The 25,954-nt window shown below is 33.9% G+C and overlaps 1 protein-coding gene across 2 annotated transcripts in view; it reads left to right on the forward strand.

Annotated features, from left to right (window-relative positions):
• Positions 1-25,954, forward strand: part of DGKB (diacylglycerol kinase beta) — a 339,578-nt gene that overhangs the window by 93,881 nt on the left and 219,743 nt on the right. The window contains exons 11-17 of one of the 2 annotated variants that reach the window (XM_090142730.1): positions 922-1,039; positions 3,789-3,877; positions 3,957-4,073; positions 8,311-8,409; positions 16,500-16,532; positions 20,656-20,772; positions 25,784-25,857. In XM_090142730.1, coding sequence (XP_089998856.1) covers positions 922-1,039; positions 3,789-3,877; positions 3,957-4,073; positions 8,311-8,409; positions 16,500-16,532; positions 20,656-20,772; positions 25,784-25,857 — 647 coding nt within the window. The remainder of the gene's footprint in view (positions 1-921; positions 1,040-3,788; positions 3,878-3,956; positions 4,074-8,310; positions 8,410-16,499; positions 16,533-20,655; positions 20,773-25,783; positions 25,858-25,954) is intronic. The other variant, XM_090142731.1, reaches the window with a different exon arrangement.

Below are 25,954 nucleotides of genomic sequence, written 5' to 3' on the forward strand. Positions count from 1 at the left end.
TAATTAAAAAAAAAAAAAAAGCCTGACAACTACATTTGCCAATACATTTAGAATTTACAGAATTAATTGTTCATGATTTGCAATCTGTAAAAATGCACATCGTTTTACTAACCATGTAACAACACTGAGATCCCAGAATGGTTGCATTAAGAAGGAAGGGGGAGAACTGTGCAACTGGAAGCTTAGTTTCATAAACATTTCATAACATTTGTTAACGTTTTAGTTGAAGCGTGAGTTAAGCTGGGCTACTGAGTTGATTAGTCTGTCCATGCAGCATTTGAGCTCTAAAGCTAACTGGAAAAAAAAAAAAATTAACGGAATTAAGTTTTTAGAGAAGAGCTCCAGAATGTAAATCCCACCTGTAAATACTTGCTTTTTGTTTAACTATTGGCAGTAGCTTAGTGTAAATTAGAGCTGGCAATATGTATTATTGTGATTAGGTTAGTTGTTATGTCCCACTTCATATATAATGGTGCATGTTCCTTTCTGAGAGTCTTTAAGAATATCAGTGAAGTTTTCAAAATCTTTTCTGTTGTTGCACTTGGAGATTTTTACTTTCCTAGTGGTAGCATGTTTATTTTTAGGATTAGTCTAGAGCAAATTTTAGTTGGTTTTAAAACTAATTACAATTTCATATCCTAGATTTAGTGCTACCATTGTTCTGCACTGTAGACACCAGCCTGGTGTTATTTTCTGAGTCATTTTTGAAACACATGGACATCTATGAGCTTCTGAAGAATTTTTTTATTATATCATTGCTTGTGAATTTAGAATGATGATACTGTGATCTGGTGCAGAGTATTAAATGAAGTAACAGATTGTATTTTACATTCTTGAGTCAATCTTCAATTTTTATTGGCACTTACATATTTCATTGTTTATTTTATTAAGTAAAATCTGTTTCTTTTATGTCGTGTGCAGAATGTGAAAGATGATGGGCAGCATGTATGGAGACTGAAGCACTTTAACAAGCCTGCTTACTGTAATCTTTGTTTGAACATGCTAATCGGAGTAGGCAAGCAGGGCCTCTGCTGTTCTTGTGAGTATAAGCATTTCAGTGTCTGTGTTTATAGCTTTTCCTACAAGTGTTGCAGTTTCTGCATAAAGAACTGGTGGCTTCCCAGTACAAACCCATTGCCAGCACAGTGATGTTTTCTCCTTTGTTTCCTGTGCTTAAGTGCTCCAGATTATACTTTTAATTTTTTAGAATATGAGGCTTCAAAAACTGCTGTTTTCTCTACTTTAATAACTCGCTGTTTTAGGACATTCCCATTGGATTCTGTCTGCATTATTTTTTATTTATTCTGTCTTAACAAGTAATATGCTTAAAACACAACCTTATATTTTATTGTTCCTCTTTTGTATTTGTGAGTAATTATTCATATTCGTCAATAGGCATACTTTGTCTCTTATTGGAAACGTACTTTAGTAAGTGTACTTAGATACTTGCATAGTATCTAATTCCAATAGTTATTTATGCAAATGCTTCTTGTAATTCTTGTTTTGTTAATTGTAAAGGTCAAAATCTCAGTTTCCTCACAACTTGTTTTCAAGATTTTATAACTAACACTTCTAAAGTTTTGCATGTTTACTTGGTTTGCAATTATAAGTCTCATTCTCACCATTCATTTACATATTAATTAATTATAGATTTTGATACGAAAAAAGAAGGAAGAATAAATACTGTATCTTATCTGACTTTCTTTAGACAATTGGATGCAATTACCACAATTCAATTCCTTGAGTTGTGTTCTGTGTATGTCATAATAATTTGTTCACCAACTCACACGCTGTATTTTGATACCAGAAATCTTGCCAAAAGATCCCTCTTCTCTGCTTGAATATTTCAAAAGATGGATGATCCGTAACTTTTTTTTTTGTTGTTAATCTTTATCTGTTTATTTATTTATTAAACAAGGACCTAATATCTGATTTGAATATGTCTGGTAGATGGTTCCAATTAATCTGTTTGTGTAATGCCCTTCTGCGTTAGATTAATGAATATTGTCTTCATGACAGTATCCTTTTTTCAAGCCACTTTTCATTATTAATTTTGATAAATTAATCAGTTTCTTAGTTTCTCCACTTTTGATATAAAAGCCCATCACAGCTGATCAGGACCTTTCTAACTGTACAGTTCTATTGATCCAATTTGAAATTGGACTTACTGAATGATGGTTTTGGAATTGGCCATTTTTCTCTCCTCTGTGAACCACGTAACTCTTTAAACCCAATTCAGATATAAATCCCTATGTATTGGTTTTCACATTGTATAATTTCACTTGCAATGCTATGGAATGAGAGATACATGTTAATAAAGGTAATAAAAGCAATTTGAATAAATAGAAAGTTCAGATTAAGAAATGCTGATGATGGTAAGTGGAGCATATATTAAACGCTGAATTGGTTTCAATCTTGAGATGCTACATTCTTTAAATACCCTTTCAGGAGAAACTGACATAAACTTTATCCTTGCGAGGAAACAACACACGCATGTTTGAAAGAGAAAGTTCTATTCAGCAAACAGTGTCGATCTCTGTTGGTAGTTACTACAAATGTGTAGATGAGTTATAAAAAATAAACCTCTTCAGAACGACCAGCTTTACCAGAGCTTTAATTTTCTCTGCTTCAGTGTACCTCTTCTAAGTTAATTTGTTGTTTTACTTGGCATTTATCTGGGGAGTAGAATGGTCTCAGAAAAGCTGAAGAACTTCCACTTACTCCTTTCAGTTGTCAGGATGGGACATGAGTCTGCTTAGAAAACTACTCTTCTTTTTCTTTATCTCACTTAGCTTCTCCTGTGTATTTTCAAAGCATTGCTATAGATTTCATTATTTGCATTTTAGATTGTGTGGGAGAAAAAAAAAAAAAGAAACTGCAGGGGGCCTCACCATCCCTCCATGGTCCAATCAACAATGTTACTCCCTGCAGTTTGTCTGATTAATGGCTGTGTCTCCCACTGGGTTTGTGTAATAGGTGCAAGCAAGGTGTTTAGTAGTACTTTGTGCTTAATTGCTGTTGAGGTCAAAAGCATGAGACATATACCATGCAGTGAGAAATTCATTCTCAGTTTTTAATAGTTGACTCTACTGAATACAGGTATTAGCTGAGCATTACAGCTAGGCGTGGTGCTATAGTGGAAGTCAGTTCTTATCACTGAACCCTGACACATGCTTTCCAAATGCAGCTAGGGTGATCTTTAAAGACCTAATTAGCAACAGTGGTTGTCTAATGCAGATTTGTGTAGGGTGTGTGTGTGAGGAACACAGCATTTGGGAAAGAAAGAGTTAAATTGGAGTGATTACATGGAATGCAAGAAAACAATTGCTATCTGAAAATGGACTAATCAACCATTTAAGATTTATAAATCAATAGAAGGAGCAACATAAACTCGTTGGCTTTTATTTTTGTGCTTGCCAGCTGCTCTCATGCCTATAGTTCGTAAAATATAGATTTCCTTCTACTAGCAGATGACACCAAGCCATTTGGCAGACTTTGTCTTTAATATTTTTGTCATTTGGCAATTATTGTCAAAAAAATGTAGTGTGCTCTGATTTAATTAAGCATTTCCTGTTATGCAATAATAGTGCATTCTTGGATTTTTCACATGTATAGTATTTCCTGTTCTAATTGGCTTTTTGTATTCCATGGAAAAAGCAGTCTAGTTTGAGTTTTCATTGACTGATTGGATTGATTGTATAGAGATGACATGCTGGTAGAGTTGTTACATAAAAATTTAGTCAGGAACATCATAGCTTTATCATCTATTAACACGTTTCTTTTTTCAGTTTGCAAGTATACAGTCCATGAACGCTGTGTCTCAAGAGCTCCTGCATCTTGCATCAAAACATATGTGAAGTCCAAAAAGAATACTGATGTAAGTTTGGGGCAATGTTACCTTTACCATCTACCTATTAGTTTAGTAACCTAATATGTACCACATTTTTCTTTTGCAGGTAATGCACCATTTCTGGGTGGAAGGAAATTGTCCAACAAAATGTGATAAATGTCATAAAACCATAAAATGTTACCAAGGTTTGACTGGACTTCACTGTGTTTGGTGTCAGATTACAGTGAGTATTTGCTCTGTAGTAAGACCTTTAGCACATTTTGGAGAGAGTGAAATCTGCATTTTTTTCATAGCCACGTAATTCAAGAAGTCTAATTTAGTGGTTTTTTTTTTTTTTTTTTTTTTTTTTTTTTTTTTGTGAGGAACAGATAATGTGTATTTGAGAAATATTTGAATATTAAGATATATGCAGAATATTCATAGGAATACGTAATTGTTGTAACCAAATAAATGTGTACTCTGCTTCGAGACGATACACGAACAATGTACATCATTCTAAAATAACAGAATTCCCAATATATATTACAGAGTCTTTGTGAAAGAGTTTTTATTACTGATAAAAGTCAAGGTCGTGGTGAACTTAGAGCAAAATCCTAATTTGTGGTGTACTGTCAGGCAAATGAAATTGAGGACATCTGGTAGGATACAGCGATTTCAAGTATAGCAAAGGCATCTTGATAATATACTAATCTGTGCACCAAGCCTGATACATAACAACTTCTGTGCACTCCTTATTCAGCAGGAACCAATAACTGGAACTAATGACATTCAAGGAACACTGCCCTTATAAGTGAGATCTTCATGCTAGACAGAACAATGCTAGTATTTCTGTTTCTAGTGTAGTGTAGGATTTAAATCTATGTGGGAAGGTATTCTAGGGTTTCTGCTTTTTTTTTTTTTTTTTTTTTTTTGGCTGATGTTATTATTGTTGTTGTTATGGAACAGCAGTTGTTTTTTCAGTGTTGTAAATAATAATGCGAGACTAAGGCATTTGTGAGTGTTTGTTTTCAACATACAAGTTTGGATGTTTTGTGACATATTTTCTTAACACAGGAATGCAAAACATGAAACATCATCAAAGTAAATGGATCCAGAATACTTTCAGATATAAGCTGTTATGATCACTTAGAAATGAATATTTTAGAAGAAAGCAAATATGTAGTCCAGATTGTTGTCAGAATGTGGATAATTTATTTAGACACAATCCAAAATTTTGAAATGCAGATAATTAAATTTAGGCTATGGCCGTCTCTCTTTAGGTAGATAATTGAATAGTGTTCTGCTCTAGATAGAGGTGTGATTGCATCCTTATAATATGGCTTAATAAGAAATAGTATATAAGGTTCCCTCTTGAAGTCAGAGGAAGCTTTAAATTCTGCAGGTCCTTCTATTTGTGTATCCAAATGTGAGTCTGGACCAAATTTGTAAAGGTGTTTTTACATCTTAAAGGTGCATGTCTCCATTCAGGGGACTTTCACAAGCAGTAAAAACACTGAGGAGATAATGAGACAGAATTTCTCACTGAAGTTACTGTGTATAAGAAGCTTACTTCTTTTGAAAGTATCTTTGGTATCAGTCTACTTAATTAAATAATTAGGTATCTGTCCAAACTCTTACTAAAAATAAATATATGTTTTTTGACATTCAGAATGAAAAATACTAGTTTATAATTCTGTGCTTATATTTTTATCAGTATTTTAAATATTTTTTATTTTCTGATTAATATTATGTTTTCAGAATAATTTTACTAATCTCTTCATTTAATTTTTATGACCTAAGTGAAAAATTGGTATTTTTTAAAAATTGAAGCACTGTAATTTAGATCTTACTTTCAGTCTCTCATTCAATTTTCTTATAGTTCTGCATAAGAACTTTTTTTGTATGGTGGTTTTTTTGTTGTTGTGGTGGTGTTTTTTGTTTTGACTTATTTTTGTTAATAGTACTAACTTTCTTAATTAGTAAGAAAATAATTGCTTAGATTTATACTGGAGGCTTGTATATAAACTGAAGGTCTTTTGTTCAAGGGATGGACAGCACAGTTAGGGCAGAGAGATCCCTTTGTGCCTTCTCACTGATATCATATTGGAATTAATGAATTTATTCCTGAATTTTGAATGACAAATAAATGGAGGCATGATTTTTAAATTGATATCTTGGAGTTATCATCACATCATCCATTCGTTCATTTTACCTCTTGTACAGAATTGCTAGTGTGTTTTTGCAGTGCAAGAGGCTGTTAGTTATTATGGAACTAATTCTGAGCCTTTTAGATATTCTCCTTTTTGCAATTAACAGGATCACTTTAAAGTGAAATCACTGATTAAAATCCCCAAATTTAGAGATGTTTGGTACTAAGGATTATACTGAGTATAACGTTATACTGAGTTTTTAGCCAAGCTACTCCATATTTCTTTCATCCACCATGATCTTGTAAATGTCTCTTTTCTCAAGCTTTCCTCACAGCAAATACATTTGTGTTTTTTTTTCTACTTTGCAGACATTTGACATGTTGACATTGGTTTTGATAATATTCTGAACGAGCTAGGTTTTAGGGAAAGGGAATTTGGGGGAAATATTTTTAAAATCTGCTAAATCATTTTTTGAGAAGAGATGCATCTTTTATTTTATTGTGTCAAAGTGCTATTTTCATTAAAGCTACATATATTTTACCAGTTGTGTTGTCAATGATCAGCAGAGACTAATAAGAAGATTAAGCTATTTTTTCATAGATAAGTTTGCATGCCACCGAGTAACAGAGCTGCTAATTACCCCTGAATTTGCAAAGGTACTTTTATTTGATGTAGTGTGGCCTAGTGTGCATTAATTATTGTACAAGTAGCCATAACACTGAATTAGAGAATTAGCATGACAAATGATTTAGATTACAGGGTTACCAAAATACCCTCACAATAAGGCTTTAATACTCAGAGTAAATCGAAACTCGTTAGACTTTTATTTTCTGTTGCTAAGTAACTGCCTGGAAAGGTAACTTTGCAGTTTAAATGAAAATGGACAAGGCTAATGTTAGGTACCATTTAGTTCAATATACAGAAATGTTATGTCAACATTAACTATTCCAGATAACTTTATGAAGAATATATAACTGGTAAAGCTTATACATCAATAGCTGAGATAGTTTTATTATAATTTTCATAGAGTTCAACTGACGTAGTTATATCATCTAAGGGAAAAATGAGTCAGTTGTTTGATAAAATGTGATTTACAGTTGCAGCTATTGAACTACAGATTCTTTAGCAGCTATTCAACCCTATGAATTAATACTGTGTGCTACCCATTAAACCAGTTTGATCACCTGATAAATCAGACTTCTACTTCAAAATGTATGGGTTTTATTATCTTTTGATGCAAATATACATATCTTCTCCAAAATAAAATATTCATACTTACTGTACAAACATTTTAATGAACAGTTTATTCAGTGCAAAAGTAGTAAACTTTCATCAGATCTCACAATATAAATTTGTAGTATTTTATTGTGGCTGTCTCTAATAGTATTGTGAAGTGTACTAGTAAATGTCAATGCTTTGCAAGATCCAGGTACAGAACTGAGCCTTTGTACTGTGAGGTTGGATATATATGTTGAAATATTCTATTTAGACATGTTTGATTTGAATTAAATCCTAAGTAATTGGTAACAATTTTTGATTGATAATGCAAAATATTTAAATATATGATTATTAATTTATTGGCATTTTCTTTTGAAGTTATATACACATTTTTCCTTCCCATCTTTTTATCAATATAGAATTAAGTCAATGCTCTTTCAGTCAGAAGACTTGTGGATTTTCTTTCCATATTCTCAGCATAGAATATATCTCATTGCTTTCATGAAAGCTGGCTGAATGCTAGGAGTGAAGTAGAAAAAGGAGGGTAGTTCACATTCCTCAGTAGTCAATGGAATGATTTCTCCAAGATAACTTAGAGCTCTTAGATATTCTTATCTGATTTTCTTTTTTGTCTTGTGTCTATTTTCAAAGATATTTTAGCATCACAATTGAATCAGTGGTGAGTTTATAAGCTTCATGTAGGGAAGAGAGTTATACTAATAATGCCAAAGGCTGCCCCAAATTAATCTGAATTGCCCCCTGGCAGTAGAACAGAAGTCTTTCTCAGTGTAAGAAGTTGAAATGAAAGTTTAGTTTACCAGTAGTACTGTGCTGATGTTACTTTACTGTCATGCAAAACTCTCATTTTGTGTGCTGGACTATACGTGCAGTTTCTAAACTGTGAAGCATTTTGATTCACCGTTCTTTGCTTCAATATAAATTCACTGTTTTTGTCAATCCTAAGAGGCTTTCCCCTTCAGTGTTTCATTTTCCTTCTAGTACTCTAGGAATAATGAGATTAATTTAGCATATCTAAACTCACTCAATTCTAGAATGCACAGACTATAGTAGCGAAATACCAAAGCTGAGTATTTATTTTCTGTCTTCTCGTAGTTGCATAATAAATGTGCTTCACATCTAAAACCTGAATGTGACTGTGGACCTTTGAAGGACCATATTTTACCACCCACATCAATCTGCCCAGTAGTATTGGTGAGTTGTCTGTATTTTTATTCTAGATGTAAGATTCTGTCATAGTTAACAGCTGAAATGATGCGGAACTGACTTACAGAGGATTTGTTAGAGGACTGTGTGAACCTTAAACCTAATGGGTAATTCTGGCTGATTAGCTATAGGTGCAGTTGTGCTTGATCCTCTGTATATTGCATTTTCGTTCGTGTGAGAATGAACTTTCTGTAGGGCATATTATAACTGAAGCTGACTCAGGTTTTATCACTTACTCAGACTGTACTTACCAGAAACTGTATAGGCAGAACACTTCTACGTTTTACATCTTTTATAGATCCAACTTCCCAGAATAATGAAGTTATTCTTATGGACAGTTTTTGCTTGGGATGCATATTGTATATCTGCAATGCTGAGGTCTCTGATCTAAGCCGGAGGTTACCTAGAATGATGACACGGGCCTTGCAGTAAGCTATGCATCAACATTATGGTATATTTTATTCTGCAGTAGTGGACAGTAAATTTCTCTGTCCACAAAAACAATAACTCAATTCAGTGAAAATAAAAATGCATGCTGTATATGTAGGTGGTACTGAAAAGACCTGAGCAGCTTATGATGAAAAAAAGAGGTCTTCAGAATTAACTTATGTTTTCAGAGATTAAATTGGATGTTTTCTGCTGATGAAAGTCATAGCATCATCATATAACAGAACAGGCATGTGGTTCTCTTACTTTAAATATATTTAAAGAGTAACAGTAATAAATTCCTAGATTTAAAGAATGATTTTAGTAGTAAAAGAAAGTACAAAAATTTGCCTGCTAATCTTAAACCTCTTTCTGATTAGTAGTAATATATATGTTTATTTTTGGAATAATCCTTTCACTGTTTACTTGTCAACCTGATACGGAAGGAATCCTAGAGTTTGTTCCTCAGCATGTGTAAACTAGTAGTATCCCATAGCTGTTAATGAAGGTAAAAAAGTGGAAAGCTGGTTTTGATATTTATTAAATATTTTTACGTATTTAAAAAAAGTCAGAAGAGTAGTTTTATTGTTTATCTGTAATGACGTTTTGATATTATCTGGGCATGTTCTGAATAGTAATTTCAAAAATATTATTTTAAGTTTATCAGATGATTGCATTTTCCATTACTTTATTTAATTTTCAGGTTTTTAGGTCATATTAAAATGTAGAAATTCTGTTTTTGTTATTAGACAGGTTTTGTTTTATTGTTATTTATTGTTTGCCATTTTTATAAACTGAATAAAGCCTCTGCATGAAATTTCATCTTCGATTACATGTATTTGTGTAACTCCATTTTCTTTTCAGAGGAGGAAGAGATGTAGCAGAATTAAGATTTTTATTCCATAATTTGAGTTTAGTTAAGTAGTTTAGAGGATAGATAAAACCACTCTAGAGTCAAAGTCATCCTTGAATAGGTTTGTTTTATCTGCAAATTTGGAAGACATAAGCAGAAATAAATGTTTTCCTGTATCAGAATCATATTTCAGTATTGCATACTAATGATGTAACATGAAACAAGTATTTCAGCACTATGTTTATACATTGTTTAGAATAGAAAATATGTTTTGATGTGATGGGAGCCTGATAGTTTTGTAGTATATTTGTTGATCTATTTTCTTTCAAAATGTATTAAAATCCTGAGAATATTACAAATAAATACATCAGTGACCTATCTACTAGGAATTCCTCTTAAAAATGTTTTATTACATTGTACATATTATTTATCTCAGTAATTTTTTAATTAGTTTCTCCCATTTCCTGCTAAGGGGGTTCCTTTTGAGAAATATAGGGCCTCAGTGAATGTGAAACCAGCACTTTCACTGACAGCAAAAACAGTGAACATACAGTCACTGAAATTTTCTGAAGATGTAATAGTAAGTGTGCCTGTTAATAGAAATGGTGCGTTAAGACGTTGCAAATCATGAATCAGACAGGCTGTAAGATCATCTGTAAGATCAGCTGTAAGATCATCTAGATAATATATCTTAGGTTAACTGTGTCAGCTTTCTCCACTATGTCCTCTCCCATATTTGTGTCCCCCTCATCCTACTATTACTGACAAGATAGTGTGACAAACAGCAAAGGCCTTGATGCTGCACTGTTCAGAAACAGCTAAAGCACTGGTGTTTCACTGATGTTTTTGTAACAAATCCACACAACACCATGCAAACTACTAAGAAGAAATTAACTCTATCCCAGCCAAAATGAATTCACTCACCTATAAGAAGTTAAGGTAGTTGTGGGAAAGACAATATGACAAGTTGAAAAATAGTTTACGTTTGATCTGTCAAAAGCTTTGGCTTCTTTTCCATCCATCGTTTGGAATTCCAGACTTCTTCCAGAAAAGTGTCAAAGTTCACCTCTGACAGAGAAACCTTCTTAAAGTTGTTCCCTCAACAGTACAGGAAAAATCCCTTCTCGTTTCCCATATGGAAATAAGGACATTCTTATTTATATGTATTTCTCATCCTTTACATGTAATTTCTTCATTTCTTGTCCAGCCTAGATTCTTTCTGAAAAAATAAAGAGAATTTTTTTCATAAATTGCACTTCACAGCAATATATATTGTACCAGAGTTACCAAACCAACAGGGTTGGCCTCTCCACTGCAACTTGGTGTCCCAGTCCACATTTTTTTTCCATTTCCGTTGATGTCAAAAGCCACTGTAGCAACTTTGAAGAATAAGCTAAAAAGCCTGTTCTTCCTGATGTTAGTATCACAGAGGATGACATTTCTTTTTTTTCTTTTCACACTAGAAATTGTTAAGAAACCATAGGGAAACTCATGCAGAAGTTATTGTGTATGTTGTGAAATAATCATGCATCTGTCTAGATTCAGTTCCACATAAAGATTTTTCATATCTCGTTGCAGTACTTTTAGATGTTTAATGGAATATAGTCCACTATACTTTTTATTTTGTCCACTATACTTTTTACTTTTTAGTCCACTAGTCCTTTTTACTTTTTGTTTACTGTATATAAGGATTATACAGTGAAGTTTTTTTGCTTGAGTTAAATGAGTTCTATTATAAACTGTGTGTAGAGATCTCAAGTGATAGTCTTTTAATAGATGTCAGATACGCTTTAAAGCTATTCTCTTTTATTTCAGTAACATTTAAATTAATTCATACTGATTGAATAAATGTACATTGAGACTTGTTTCCTAATGAGGGCACATTTAGAGGAAAGGTTTTGCATCATTCTGATATCCTGTGGGTAATTATATTCTAATTATATGGTGGGGGGGAAAAGTCTATAACTCAGTACTGATCTTGTTCATTGGACCCAATTAATTACATGCGTATAATGAAAGTTCATGATAAGGTTGACTGTCAGTGAGTTTAAAAATCTTTAACTCAATTGAATCCTAGCCTACTAAGAGTGCAGAATGAGATCATAACCAGGTTAAAAACTGAGTATTGGAATGAGATGAGTGACTAGAGAAGAAAAAAATTGGTCTTTCTCTCTGATATCACTGCTGTCCCCAGTCCACCTGTTTTAAAACACAGAAGGGGAATACTGCCATACCTTTTGACTTCTTTATTTAATACTTTTCTTTACTCCATTTACTGATGAATATATAGGATATTCTATTTTTTAATTATATAGAGAAACAACTAGAATTTTCTATTTCCAACAAAATAGAAAGTTTTGTCTAATAACAGTTCATCTAATAAATGCCTATAAAGCATATATATATTTAATTAAGTATGATTATTTTGATTCCTATCAAAATATCATTTCTGTGAGTTTTAAAATGAATTTTTTAAATTTAATTTCTTTCATTGATTTTGTAAACTACATTTAAAACTATTAATTTTGGAGTGGAAAAAAAAAAAAAAAGAGGTAATCGTGGGATGAATTGTAAGACATAAGATGCCTCAAAAGCAGTGTGAGCATTACTATATGTGAGTTACCACCATCTCCATAGTAACCAGTTATTTCAAAGGGGGAGATTCTGGTGAAATATAAAAGGCAAGAAGTGAACAAAATAAAATTTTAAATTGGATAAATTTACTTCTGTTTGATTTTCAACTTCATTTTCCAGCATTCTGGGATGGTAAGAAGTTTGAAACTTCTTTCTAATAAGTGAATTTGTTTTTTTCTTTTGCCTAGTGGCAATATTTAAAATATTTTAGGACAAAGTCATATAAGCATAAATTTTATATATAAAATCACTGTATACACCATCTACACATAATAATATAAAATAGAAATGTAAAATGTAATCATAAGTATAGTTCACTTGACCCCTTAAAATATATTTAGCTGTATGGCAATGACACATTTATCTGATTTGGGCTAGGATTTTGTTTTTTGTTGTACAAGAACATAAATAACAATGTTCAAAAAATCTGTTTATAGTTAGTCCTGTTTAGGCACATAATGACACAGCAAATGACATGTTTTAGCCAAGCTCTGTGCCTTGTGAAACTAAACAATATACATTATGATCTATAGCTTCACACTTCTGTGATTTTTGTGTAAATATAGGAAGTGTGTTGTGCTGGAAAAAAACTAATGCAGTTTAAAGCTGAAAATACTGTACAATAGTTTTATTTCTCTAGAAGTATTTAGGGAGAATAAATAGCTCATGCCTGTTCTATAATTGCAACATAGTAAAATAGATACTTTTTCATGTCTGATAATATGCTTTATTGGTAGTATTTTTCTGTGATAGTTAAATGTTGCTCACATAGGAAAGCATAAATGTACAGATATCAAAAGGGACTGAACAGTTCCTGGTTGAAAAATGAGCTTTCTTTAATCCCTTTTCCAGTTTTTTTAATCCTAAAATGATTTTTCTGTTTTTGTTACAGTAGAGAACAGTGTTAACTCAGTTGAATAGAAGCTCAACACAGAGTACAAGAAGTCAGTGTAGTGTGTAAGCATCTCTATGAATAGCCTGTTTCTTTGAATTTGAGTACTAGCCTTCTGCCGAGTTTTTCAACGTACAAGATACCACAAGAACAACTACTTGAATTTATATGCTTCTGCTGGCGTGTGTGTGTGTGTAAATTTTAATCTGGTTATGAATATTAGGTAATGGTTTAGCAATTGAAACAGATGAAAAAAAAGTGGTTTTTTTTTTTCCTTTTCAGTTGTGTATCGTGTTGCAGATTTGGTTCTCTGCAAATCTAAAACAGACGTGAAATATAATGGTGTGCTTATCTACACTAAGAGCTTTTTCATTTCTTTGAAGTCAAAAGGAAATTAATAATTGCCCTGGAGGAAAATGTATCTTCCTAACTAATTATCTGTTCGGCAAACACAGTTCAATGTTAAAATAATAAGATGCTGATAAACTGAAATGGCAGCCATTCAATCATTTTAATTTATATCTAGTTGCCTGCCCACAACTCATTACTATTGCCTGTCCCTACGTTTATTTCTTACTTTCTCTCCTATTGGAGTGCTCTACACCTCTCCTATTGGAGTGCCTATATAGAATTATAGAATGTTTTGGGCTGGAAGGACCATTAAGATCATCTACTTCCAGCACCCAGCTGTTGTCAGCAACACCACACACTAGACCATATCACTCAAAGCTCCATCCAACCTGGCCTTGAACACCTCCAGGGAAGGGCATTCACAGCTTCTCTGGACAATGTGCTCCAGTGTCTCATCACCCTCTGAGAAAAGAATTTTCATATGCCATATTTTGTCTTTCGTTTAGGTCCCTTCGAGTACTGCAGGGCTGCAATGAGGAGCTTTCTCCTCTTCAGGCTGAATAAATCCAAATCCCCCATCCCGTCTATGTAGGAGAGGTGCTCCAGCCTTCTGATCATCTTTGTGGCCCTCCTCTGCACCCACTATAACAGCTCCTTTCTTGTACTGGGAGCCATAGAGCTGAACCCAGTACTCCAGATAGGGGCCTCACAAAGTCAGAGTAGAGGAGGGTACAGTCTCTCTCTGCTGGCCACCCCTCTTTTGATGAACTTCAGGGTACAGTTGGCTTTCTGAGTTGCAGGTGCACAGTACTGGTTCATGTCCACCAGTACATCCACCAGTGCCCCCAAGTCCTTTCCCATAGGGTGTTCTTTATCTGCTCATCACCCAATCAGTATTCTTGTTTGAGATTGCCCTCACCCAAGTACAGGACCTTGTAAGTAAGGATCTAGTAAGTATATTTTCAAATTATTTTTGCAGCTCTCTCTCAGACAATGTGTATTACTGCCTACTATAGCACAAGTTCATTTTAGGTTGCAAGTAAAATAAGTTTTCGTTGTAGTGTTGGAGCATGCTGATGATAACATTCAGTGGGTGCAAGATAACAGGCAAGTTATCTTCAACAAACTAAATGAACTAGGACAAACATGCTAAATGAGGAATACTTGATAGTAATTTTGATATGTGATACATTCCATCTTTATTAAGATATATTAAACAAGTAATGTAATGTGTATATAAGGTTACCATATAGCAGTTCCTTGTTGAGAGCAGTCTTGTTTTGAATCAGAGAAATATTTTAGAGAGCATTCCCAAATGACAGTCTCCAATCTAGAGCTATTTTTTTTCATATATTAAGGGTACTAATGATTGAAATATATTTACATCCTTCAGATTGTGTGGTGCAATGTGTGTGTGTGTGTATTCACACACGCATATATAATTACAGATGCATCTAAATCATAGATGGATGTAACATCAAATAGCTATTACAAATAGATTGCACCCTAGGGTATTTTTTAGTTTGTTTATTGTTAGTTTCTGTTTTTCTGTTTTGTTTGTTTGATTGATTTGGCTTTGGGTTTTTTTGTTTTGCTTTTTTTTTTTTTTTTTCTTGTGTGTGTGTGTGTGTGTTGGCGGGGCTCATTTTTGGTTTTCAGATTGTCTGACTGATTCTCTTCAGATACTGTATAACTGTGGGCAGGAATTAAGTGGATGAGAATTTTTATAAGCAGACTCTTGAATACAGCATAGATCTACAAAATGACAGTGAGTGTAGGAGTACTTGATCTAATATCTCTTTGCATACTAAAGATGAAATTTTGCATGTCTTGGAGACTCCCACTAAAAAAAGTAGCTCTATGGAGTCAAGGACCATCCTTTAAAGAACACCAACCCAACCTTCCTCCAATTTATTTAAAAAACTCTAAACTTCAGTCTGGTATTAAGACGTGTGTTTATTTCCATTACCTTCGTGCTGCAAACATTTGAGGATATTTTTGCATGACATTCTGTGGATTCCATCAGATCATCTTCCATGATCAGATTCCTCTGATAAATATATCTTATGCACACATATTCTGGGCTTTTAAGTACATACATTATCTGTAGGTGTATACTGTAAAAGTATACAGAAATCATGTGATGTTTTCAGTAGTTACTTGGCAAATTGTGTAATGATATAAAACCATTAGTGAATATTAGTATTAGTAACTATTAGTTGAGTATATTTAATGTACAAATTCTAAAAATGTACTGTTATGTATTATCACAGTTGTTTTCAAAACAATTAAGAAAACTACAGATTCATACAAATTGAATAAGAGAGAAGGTGGAAAAAAATAATTTTTGCTGTACAGGCAGTGGATTCCATGTCAGCAGATAAAATGTAAACAGATAATTAGTAAGCCATTAGTATTCTATTCTGTTTTCTCATGAGTTTCATATTTCTAAATGTCACTTTTGTGTAAAGGAAAAGACTGTTTATGCAAAGAAAGGGTAGAAATACTGTTTAGATTGTATATATTTTATACCTTGTCCACTTTAATAGAAGAGAACTTTGTAAATAAGTTACACTGAATGAGGTTTCAAAGACTTAGAAGATGAAATAGAGCATTCCCTAAGTACCAAGTACCTTATTTTATTGTATGAAGTAGTATAGTTCTCAGATTTCATAATACTTTCAGTTATTGATAAAATGATCATACATACTATTCCTGGAATATGAATTATGTAATGTAAAACACTAGGGGAGTAATGTTTCAGGATGTGCAAATACATTGCAGGGGTGGGGGTGAAGCACAATGTACATTAGTTGTGGAATACAACTGCTGCAAGGTAAGGTTCCTCGTGAGAGCTCTTGCAGTGCCCCTTGCCATCTCAGCTGTTTGGTACTGAAGCCTAACCTTCTTTTTTTCCAACAGACGCTACCCACTTTAGGAGGTTTGCTCCCTGAGGTGCGTAATGGGAGGCATCCTTGTGTGCACAAATACTAACGGATCATGATAATGTACATTTTTCTTGCTAAAAGTGCATTTTGGGGCTGAACTATAAATCTAGGCATGGTGTTCTGTGTTGTCGTTTGGAAGGCCCTGTCTCATCAATTCTTTAATTCTTATTTGGATTAGTGAAAGATAGATACAACTGGGTAGTTATTATCTGATGGTGCTTTCTGGAGCAGTTCTGAATCCTAGAAGCTCCATCCTCTCAGTTAATGGGTAGTGATCTCAGTGTGGGAGTTCAAGGGGAGAAAAGAGAGTGTGAGATGTTTAAAAATGGGTGGAAAATATTTTTTTGGTAAGTACTGTTTTGAAAGGTATTTGCTCTCGCATATGCCAAAAGAACAGAAAAGTTCACAATTCTTTGAGCCATCAAAATGTACAATAGCTTTTAAAATGCTGTATTCAATATCTCTGTCAACCTCATGCATGTTCACTAAACAAAGTCATTCACAGATGCATTGTTCATTTTGTATGCTTCAATTAGAGAAGATATTAAATACAGCACAGTTGTTGTGTCAGTATTTCTTATGCTGAAAAATAAATGTTTGCATTTTTAAAACCATTTCCTCAGTGCATGTTAAATTTATGTTAACGTTGCTAGAGCTTGTAGAATATTATCCAAAGAAGTTTTTGTTAAACTGTTATGACTTGATATGAGAATGGCACTTGTTAGTTCCTGACAATCTTGGATATCTTAGTAGTGTTACACTGTGGTTCCTGATAGAAAGAGGGATGATAGGAAACACTATATTAGTGCTCTTTGGAAAAGTAGACCTTCAAGTATGGTGTCATCAAATATCCATATTTGATTTTTTTATAACACTTTAGGGAATTCTATATCAAGAATATACCTTTTCCTTTAAATTGTGTGGAGTATATGGCCTGATTTTTATGGTCACTGCTCAGGAGGAATTGTTTTGATCTGTAAGGCAAGCAATTGTTTTTCTTGTGGGACAGGTAATGTAAATTGTGGAAAGCATGTTGTTGTTCCAGCAGTCATGGAGCCCAGGCCAAATGAGGATATTTGCTGTCTTGTTTCATGCTAGGACAAAGAACAGTATCAAAAATTTACTTTAAAGTAATTGTTACTGGATTTTGGTCAAAAATGGTTGATAACAGAAGTTTTCGTTATTGTGGTAAGCATCCTTAATGCAAAGACAGTTTTCAACAGCATATAAATACTTTTTATCTAGGTAAAAGAAGAATTTTGATGCCACACTTTATAAGGTCTCTTTTGAATGGTGTTTTTAAGCTTTTAAAATACCCATCCTCTATATGTCAAATCTGTTCCTTTCTGTTAATTTTGAACTGTCTAGACTTTTAAAAAATCCTCTCTCCTTCTGTAATTTTTGTTATGAATTGCAATTTTATACTATTCATGTGTTTGCACTTCTGAAATCTCATTTAATTTCTGAATATTTTGCAATATCCAGTTTTGGCCTTATAAGATTAGATAATATAAAATTCTGTTTATGGTGTTATACTCAATTTATATAAAGTGTGTTTACTTTTAAGAGTAGAGTTGTTTGAAACATCAAAGCTACTTTTTAAATATGTACTGAGTTATGAAGTTTCCTTCACACTGAAGTTTCATACTTTAGCACTAACCAATATCATTGGGCATTTGTATTAGTTCACAAGCACTCTGTTTGCGTGCTCAAAAACTAGTCAGAAACAGATGCCTTAGAAACTAGTTCTATTTTCTAAAAATCATGAAGCACATAAACACAGAGCTGCTGAATTCTCAGACAGCATTCTAAAACTTAGGGCTGATTTTCATTGCTTTAGTTGTTTCTACTGTTTTCTATGTAAAGCAATGACATGGTAGTCTAGACGCTTGGATCTCCTTTTGAAATAGTCAGGTTATTCAAAGTCTCCAAGAACTCTGTTAACTAACTTCTTAGAAGTCTCCTTGCGTGGACTCCCTCATTTATTTCCTGAAACATAGTTTTTTTAGATTGCCTTTTATAGGTAATTAATTATAGAATCGTAGAATCACAGGGATTAGAAAGGACCTTTGGAGTTCTAGTCCAGCTCCACTGTACTAATGCTGGTTCCCTAGAGTAGGTTGCACTGGAAAGTATCCAAGTGGGTTTTGAATATCTCCAGAGAAGGAAACTCTACTCTGGGTAGCTTTTTCCAGTGCTCTGTCACTCTCTAAGTAAAGAAGCTTTTTCTCATGTTCAATTGGTGCTTCATGTGTTCCAATTTGTGCAAGTTGCCTCTTGTTCTGTTGCTGAGCATCACTGAAATTAGCTTGTACCCATCCTCCTGACAAATGCCTTTTAGATATTTATAAACATTGATAAGATCCCTTCTCAGTTCTCTCTGCTTTGGGCTGAACAATCCCAGGTCTCCCAGCCTTTCCTCATAAGGGAGATGCTCCAGGCTCCTCATCGTCTTTGTGGATCCCTACTAGACTCTTTCTAGAAGAGAGCCAAGAACTCCAGATGTCACCTCCCTCAACCCTCTGACCATGCCTTTTTTTATTGTCTTTCGTGGCCACAACGGCGTACTATTGGCTCATAGTTGATTTGCTGTCCACCGGGGAACCCAGAAACTTCTTTGCAGAGCTCCTTTTCTAGCAGGTCAGCCTCTGATCTATACCAGTCCCATGCGTAGGACTCTACATTTGCACTTGTTGAACCTTGTTAGCTTTCTCTCCACTTAACACTCCACTTGCCCTCATCTTGCTGAATGGCTGTGCAGCCTTCTGATGTGTCAGCCACTCCTCACATGTTGGTATCATCAGCATATTGCCACAGTTCTGCAAAGTGCCTGACTATCCAGAACAGTCAGGGGTGACTTGGACCACTGTTTGCTTCAGGATTAGATTGAGACTAGAGTGGTGTTCAAATTTAAGGAAACCAACGATGATAGAAAAACAGTGGTGAGAAACATCTGTGTTATGGTGATTCTGGAAAGGCATAGTGTTAAGCTAGGATCTATTCCATTCCTCCCCGGGGAATCTGTGTCATTGCTTCTTACCAGTTTAAACTGCTAGAGAAAAAGTGACGTGGATTAATTGTGTGTGCAATCCCTCAGGCTTTATCAGAGGTACCCCAGAGATGGATTTGAGCTGGTATGGAATGTAAATGGTTAATGTTTAATGAAATATTTATAAAAAGCAATTGCAGGGGATGCAACAGTGTCCTTCATGTTCTTTTCCAGTGCAGCAGCTTTGTGCCAGCCCTTTCCCCTGACAATTGAAAGCCTCCTCGCTCATGTGAAGTGAGGAGAGTGGCTGGAGAGCGGTCAGGATTAGTTTTACTGATTCTATTTGACAAACATCTGCTTGTCTTAATTTATGGTGCATTTTTGGACAAACTAAAAGGACATGCTGGGTGCAGTTTATAAATAGGATAAATGACATGCAAAGAGCAAGGACAATTTTTGCTTTCAGAGTTTTCTGAAATGACCTGACAAGAGTTGCGAATGTGATGACAACAACACACAAACTTCTAAGCGTTTCTCTTTCAAAAAACAATCTGATTGTGCTGTATATCACCATCAGAAGCTGACAGCTGCTTAGAATCTAATGTAGAATCACAACTTCAGCTGGTTTCCTTCTGATACAAAATGCCTTTTTTATAAAAAGTTACTTTAAAGGTCAGCCTCTTACAGATAGACAGTCAAATGATCATGATACTTTTAGAACAGGTATATTTCGTTGAAAGTGGTGAAATACTATTGAAACATCCAGCCTTTGTTAGCAGTTAGAAATTGTGAAATATAACTGATCTGTTAAATGATGACATATTTTTTATAATTGGTTTTAATTTTCAGAATGCCAACCTAGCAATGTCAGATTATCTTTTCATATTGCATTAATTTGTTTTGTGACTACACACCTTTATCCATCTACTGCCTAGTCATTATGAAATGTCCAGGCAAATAGATATTTTGTGGTGGACAGTCATTGTGTAGTAGCTTGACTGAGATCACATTTTCATTAAAGCAGAATCTGACATTACTTTCTAGTCAAAAAGCATACAGGTGTGATCTTAGTTATCATTTAGTAGCATTATATAATGTGTTTAAATGTTTAATTTTCTCTTTTTTTCTTTTTTTTCTGAAGGAAAGGCAGGCAACGGTGAAAAAAGAAAAAGGTTGTCCCCAGCAAATGAACAAACTGGGAGAACGAAACAAAATGCAGAGAGCAAATTCCATCACCGTAGATGGACAAGGTCTTCAGGTGTGATTATTGTTATTTTAATTTTAAGAGATATGAAGACAACAATAGAGTAACCAATCTTTAAAGAGAAATACTTTCTATGCATTAGTTCTTCTAATATTTCATTCTTACATATTAAAAAAAAAAATAACAATAACCTAAATTCTTCCATCTGTACAGTGATCCCATGCAAATCCTCTGCTTCTCATATGATTGGTAGGACTTATTGAGGTGAGGGGCAAACATTAGCTGTAAAGCCATGAGTGAAGGTGGATTTGATTATTTTAGTGTTTGTAATTCAACAATTTTTTGAATTTATGCTATAAATCTATTACTTGGTTAGAGTTGATTCATCCCATTTTCACCTTTTAACTGAAAGATGGATGGATTAAATTTCAAAGATGTTATTTCTCCAGGTATTGCCAAGTAGGGAATTCGGTACACCAAAATTCAAGGTGGAGAAAGGCAAGATGGGTTTCAGTAGTAGCAATACTACTATAGAATAAAGTCAGTGTTCACGTATGTGATGATTCTTCTTGAGTTAAATGATTATTGTGATAACTATGTGATAATTATTTACTAAACATAGTAGACTGTTCTCTCTTCCTTTTGATGTGCTACAACTGAGCTTCAGTAAAAAGGATTCTGTTATCATAGATCGAACACTGAATATAATTATTTCATAATGTATACTATTTTGCCTGTATAGAAAGACATAATATTTCCTCTTTTTAGGTTAGTGAAACATTTTCTTTGTCACAACTCAAAGGGAAAAAAGAAAGAAGGATAAAACTTATTCAGCCTCATGAATGCTCTGTTGATGACCTAGCATTATACTATGGTAGTCATTACCCATGGCTCTCAGTTCTATCTTCCTATACTTGCCATCCTCATAGGCCGCATTACTGTTCAGATCATTTGAGACAGACAGAGCATAAAGCAAAAGGGCTAGAGTATTTTCTGATGGAGTACTCAAGCTCTGTCAGACAGTGTAAATTGTAGTTTTAATAGAATGGTACTGGAAGTTAGAAAACTGTGTGTTTTCTAAGTATGCTTCCAGTGAGCACAAAAGCTCTAGGTAGAAGAGTATCTTTTGAAATCTTTTGGTAGCAATGTATCATTATGATTTTTGGTTTTACTTCTAGTATTAGATTGCTTATGCTCATAGCTTGTTTTCTGCAATCATTCAAGTCAGTATTTCACACTCCTGTGATACAGTGCCTGAGAGGTTCAAAATAGTAATCTCTTAGCACCACTTTTGCATATGCAACATTCTTAAATTATTAAAATCATCTTTAAGATAATTATGGCATTAGATTTTCTGTAATTTTGTTATTGTGAGCTAAAACTTCTCTCTTTCCATTATGAATCCAAAACTTGGAATTTGTAATTGCATTTATTATTGTTTACAAAGGATCGTATTATGCTGATAGCATTAGAGATAATTCTGCAATGATGTCTTTAATTTTCTGATCTTAGTATAGTCATTGTTTGTTAAATAAAATTGAAGTAATAAGAATCCTTCTTTGCACAAAAAATTGCAAGGCCTGTTCTGGAAGTAATGCCTCCTATTTTGTTATGTTGGCCCACATTGTCAGAGGCAGGTATTGGTGGAATGGCTGTAGAAGTTGAACCTTTCTGCCAGTATTCCCTTAAATTTTGTTGCCACGTGGTAGATGGCAGCAGAGCAGCAGCCTGACAGAATGGCATCTGACATGGAAGTGCAGATGAAGCAAAGATGTGAAACTGAATTCATTCATGCAGAAAAAATGGCACCCACTGATATTCATCGACACTTACTGAGCGTCTATAGAGACCAAACAGTGGATGGCAGCACAGTGAAGTGGTGAGCGATGTGTTTCAGTAGTGTCAACAGCACTGTGAATGATAAGCATGTTCTGGACAGCCACGCGCAGCTGTCTCTCAGTGAAATGGAAAGCAAGTTGATAAACTCATCTGCACAATTCAGTGGATTACAACCATGGAAGTGTATGTGTAGCTGAATATTATCTTCAGTGCATTGGAAATGGTGGCAATGTTGGAATATCAGTTTGTGCCAGGTTGGCCCCACAGATTCTCACACAGGTACAGAAAGAATGCAATATACAAGTTTATCAGGTCCTGTTGAACCATTACAAGATTGAAGGTGACAGTTTCCTGGACTGCATCATTACCAGTGACAAGATCTGATGTCACCACTGTGAGCTGGAGTCAAAACAGCAGTCCATCAAGTGGTGACATGATTTCCCCATTAAAGGAAAAGTTCAAGATGCAGCTCTCAATGGGTTAAGTGACATGTGCTGTCTTTTGGGATAGGAAAGTTGTGATCCTTCCACATTTCCTGAAACCCAGACATACAATCAACTCTGACCACTACATTGCAACACTGGATATGATGAAGGCACAAACTTCCAGTCAGGTTGGAGAAAGACGACAAATTTTATCTTTTAACGTGATAATGCCAAGCCTCATATCAGTTTGAAGACCATGGAGTGCACTGCCAATCTTGGCTAGACTGCTCTTCCACACCCGCTGTATAGTCTGGATATAGTCTTCTGACTTCCATCGTTCTAGACCAATACAAGATGGACTTTGTGGGCAACATTTTCCTATCTGCAAGGCCATCATAGCAGCTTTGAAACTGCTTGTCATTTCATTGTCAGGTATAGATTTTTATGAGTGCAGCATGTACATCCCAGGTGAAAATGCATAACTAATAATGGTGACTGTTGAAAAAAATAGTGTTTTGAAGCTGAGAATTTGCTCTATCAAATAGTGTCAATATGCTTTTTGCATCTGTTATGGTTTCCATTGAAACAAATAAGAGGCATTACTTTCAGAGCAATCTTCATAAATATTTTGTTGGTAACAGTAATCATAAGCCTGGTCACTGTGGAAGCTAAGTGGACTCCAAAGGATACTGTAGTGAAAGACAGATCTATTGGACTGCTAAAGTTATGGTGTGTTTTTTTTCACTCACAGATTGTAATTTTGAAATGTATTCCACAGTCAAAATAGAACCAAGTGGGCTTGTTCTCAAAAACATTAAGTCACTTCTCCAATTACTGCATAGAAGTTGCCTTTATATCCTTCTAGATTAAGACCTGAAAATGTTCACCTTTTCAGTCTAAAACTTTTAATTGCATTACGTAAAAATCTATATTATTTAGAAAAGCTATAAGAAAATAATTGAAAGGCATTATTTTATAATTGAGTGGAATACAAACTGCTTATTTGATTATTGTTTTTTGATGATCTTAAACTTCCCTGCAATAGTATAGTTAAGTTCTGAAATAAAGTATTTTTATTTTGTATATGTTCAAATCTAAGTTTTTGTTGAGAAAAGTATCATGGCCAATCCTTCCTTCCATCAGACAGCTGTGAGCAGATAACTTAGTGACAGTGGAGATCTGCACAACTTAAAGACAATTAATCATAGTTAAGCACATTCATCTTGCTTCTTTCTAGCTAACCAGCATAATGATCAGGATTATTATTTCTAATTAGAGGAAGTAATAGATCATGTATAACCTTAGGATGAGTCTCATTAATTAACCTGCGTCCTAAGGGATTTCAGTAGGTAGTCCATCTCTGTCACAGTGAACACCATTGGTTTACACGTAGTTCACAGGGACAAACATCATGGGAATTGGCTAAATAACTAAAATTGATTAAAACAGTAGATAAAAATTAAATATATGACAAACTTCACTACATCCTGTAATATGATATATGTTTCAACATGCACCACTATACTGAAACAATCTACAGTGACAGAATCTGATCCGGGGTTAGTTTTGTTCTTGGTTTAATTCCAAAGTTTGCTGGAGCTTTTCCTTATTATGTGTTAAATATTGGATCAGAATTTGATCAATTGTTTATGAAGTTATGGATGGAATTGACACTGTACTGCTGAATACATGCTACTAAAAGAAAAGTGCTTTCATATGTCTGTTTGACTACGTGCCCGTGTTTACAGGATTCCTGTAAGACATGTCATGTTCCTTGGTTCTGTCCTAAATTAAATTTTGTGGAACATCCACATGAAAAGATTTTGTTGTTTCAGCAGTCATGATGAATGATTTTGAGCAAGAACTTTAAATACATTATTTTGAAACAGTGAGCCTAAGCTTTTTGATCGCTGTAGCTGATAAGTGTATGACTTTAGAGATGTTGGCTTTAAACTCTTAATATTTTTTTTTAAACACTCTAGACTTATATAAGCCTTTTACATTCTTCACAGCCTAGAGCAATGACAGTGAACACTTAGGTTTTTATAGCATCTGATATCATTATTATTACACTGAAATAAGAAGTTAGTTTGTAAGCCATAGTTTGTCCTTCTATTGTGTTTTCTTCTCTCCTTTAAAATTTCAAGCTTTCTAAACTGTTTAGAGGAGCTGATTATTATTCTGTTTGTAACATTTTTAAAGCATGTGAATTCATATCAAATATTTCAATTTTGTCATTTATTAAAAATTAAAAAACAACGATGTGGAGTTTAAGATTTCATCATTCTTTATTTCACCTTTGTAGTACAGTGTCATTTCCTCTTCTCACTGCAAAATGCAGTTTCTTCATAGGTTTTTTTCCATAGGAAATTATTCTTTTGTCAGAATCAATCATGCATTTCTTAGATTTGAAGTTTTCTTCTCTATTAAGAAGATATTGACAGATATAACCAATATATAGCAGTATTGGTTTCAATGAAATTACAGGTTAAAATGACATCACAGTATTAGAGACCTAGCATTAAATACATGTGTGTATATATATATATATATATATATATGTATTTAATTGTATTAGTATGTATTACTTTTCCACCAATTACAAGTTTCATATATATATGCATATATATAAATTAAGTATTATTATAATTATAGAATTGCTGCCAGCTAGGTTACATAACTTAACATAGTTTGCATTAAGCCTTTTGCTTTCTGTCTGCTATAGGAAAAAAAAAAAGAAAAAAAAAAAAAAAGAATGCAACAGAGCATTAATGAGTGGCTGTGTTATTCCCTCCTTTTAGATCACTCCAGTTCCAGGCACTCATCCACTTTTAGTTTTTGTCAATCCTAAAAGTGGTGGGAAACAAGGAGAAAGGTAAGACTTACTCTCTTTTCTCTCCCTTCTAATTTCTGTAATATGTTTTAAAATGATTTTTAAGGCTTCATATATGAAAAGATATCCAAAATTTCAG

Source organism: Phasianus colchicus, chromosome 6 (genome assembly GCF_987193195.1).
Source record: "Phasianus colchicus chromosome 6, bPhaCol1.hap1.1, whole genome shotgun sequence".
Taxonomy (NCBI): domain Eukaryota; kingdom Metazoa; phylum Chordata; class Aves; order Galliformes; family Phasianidae; genus Phasianus; species Phasianus colchicus.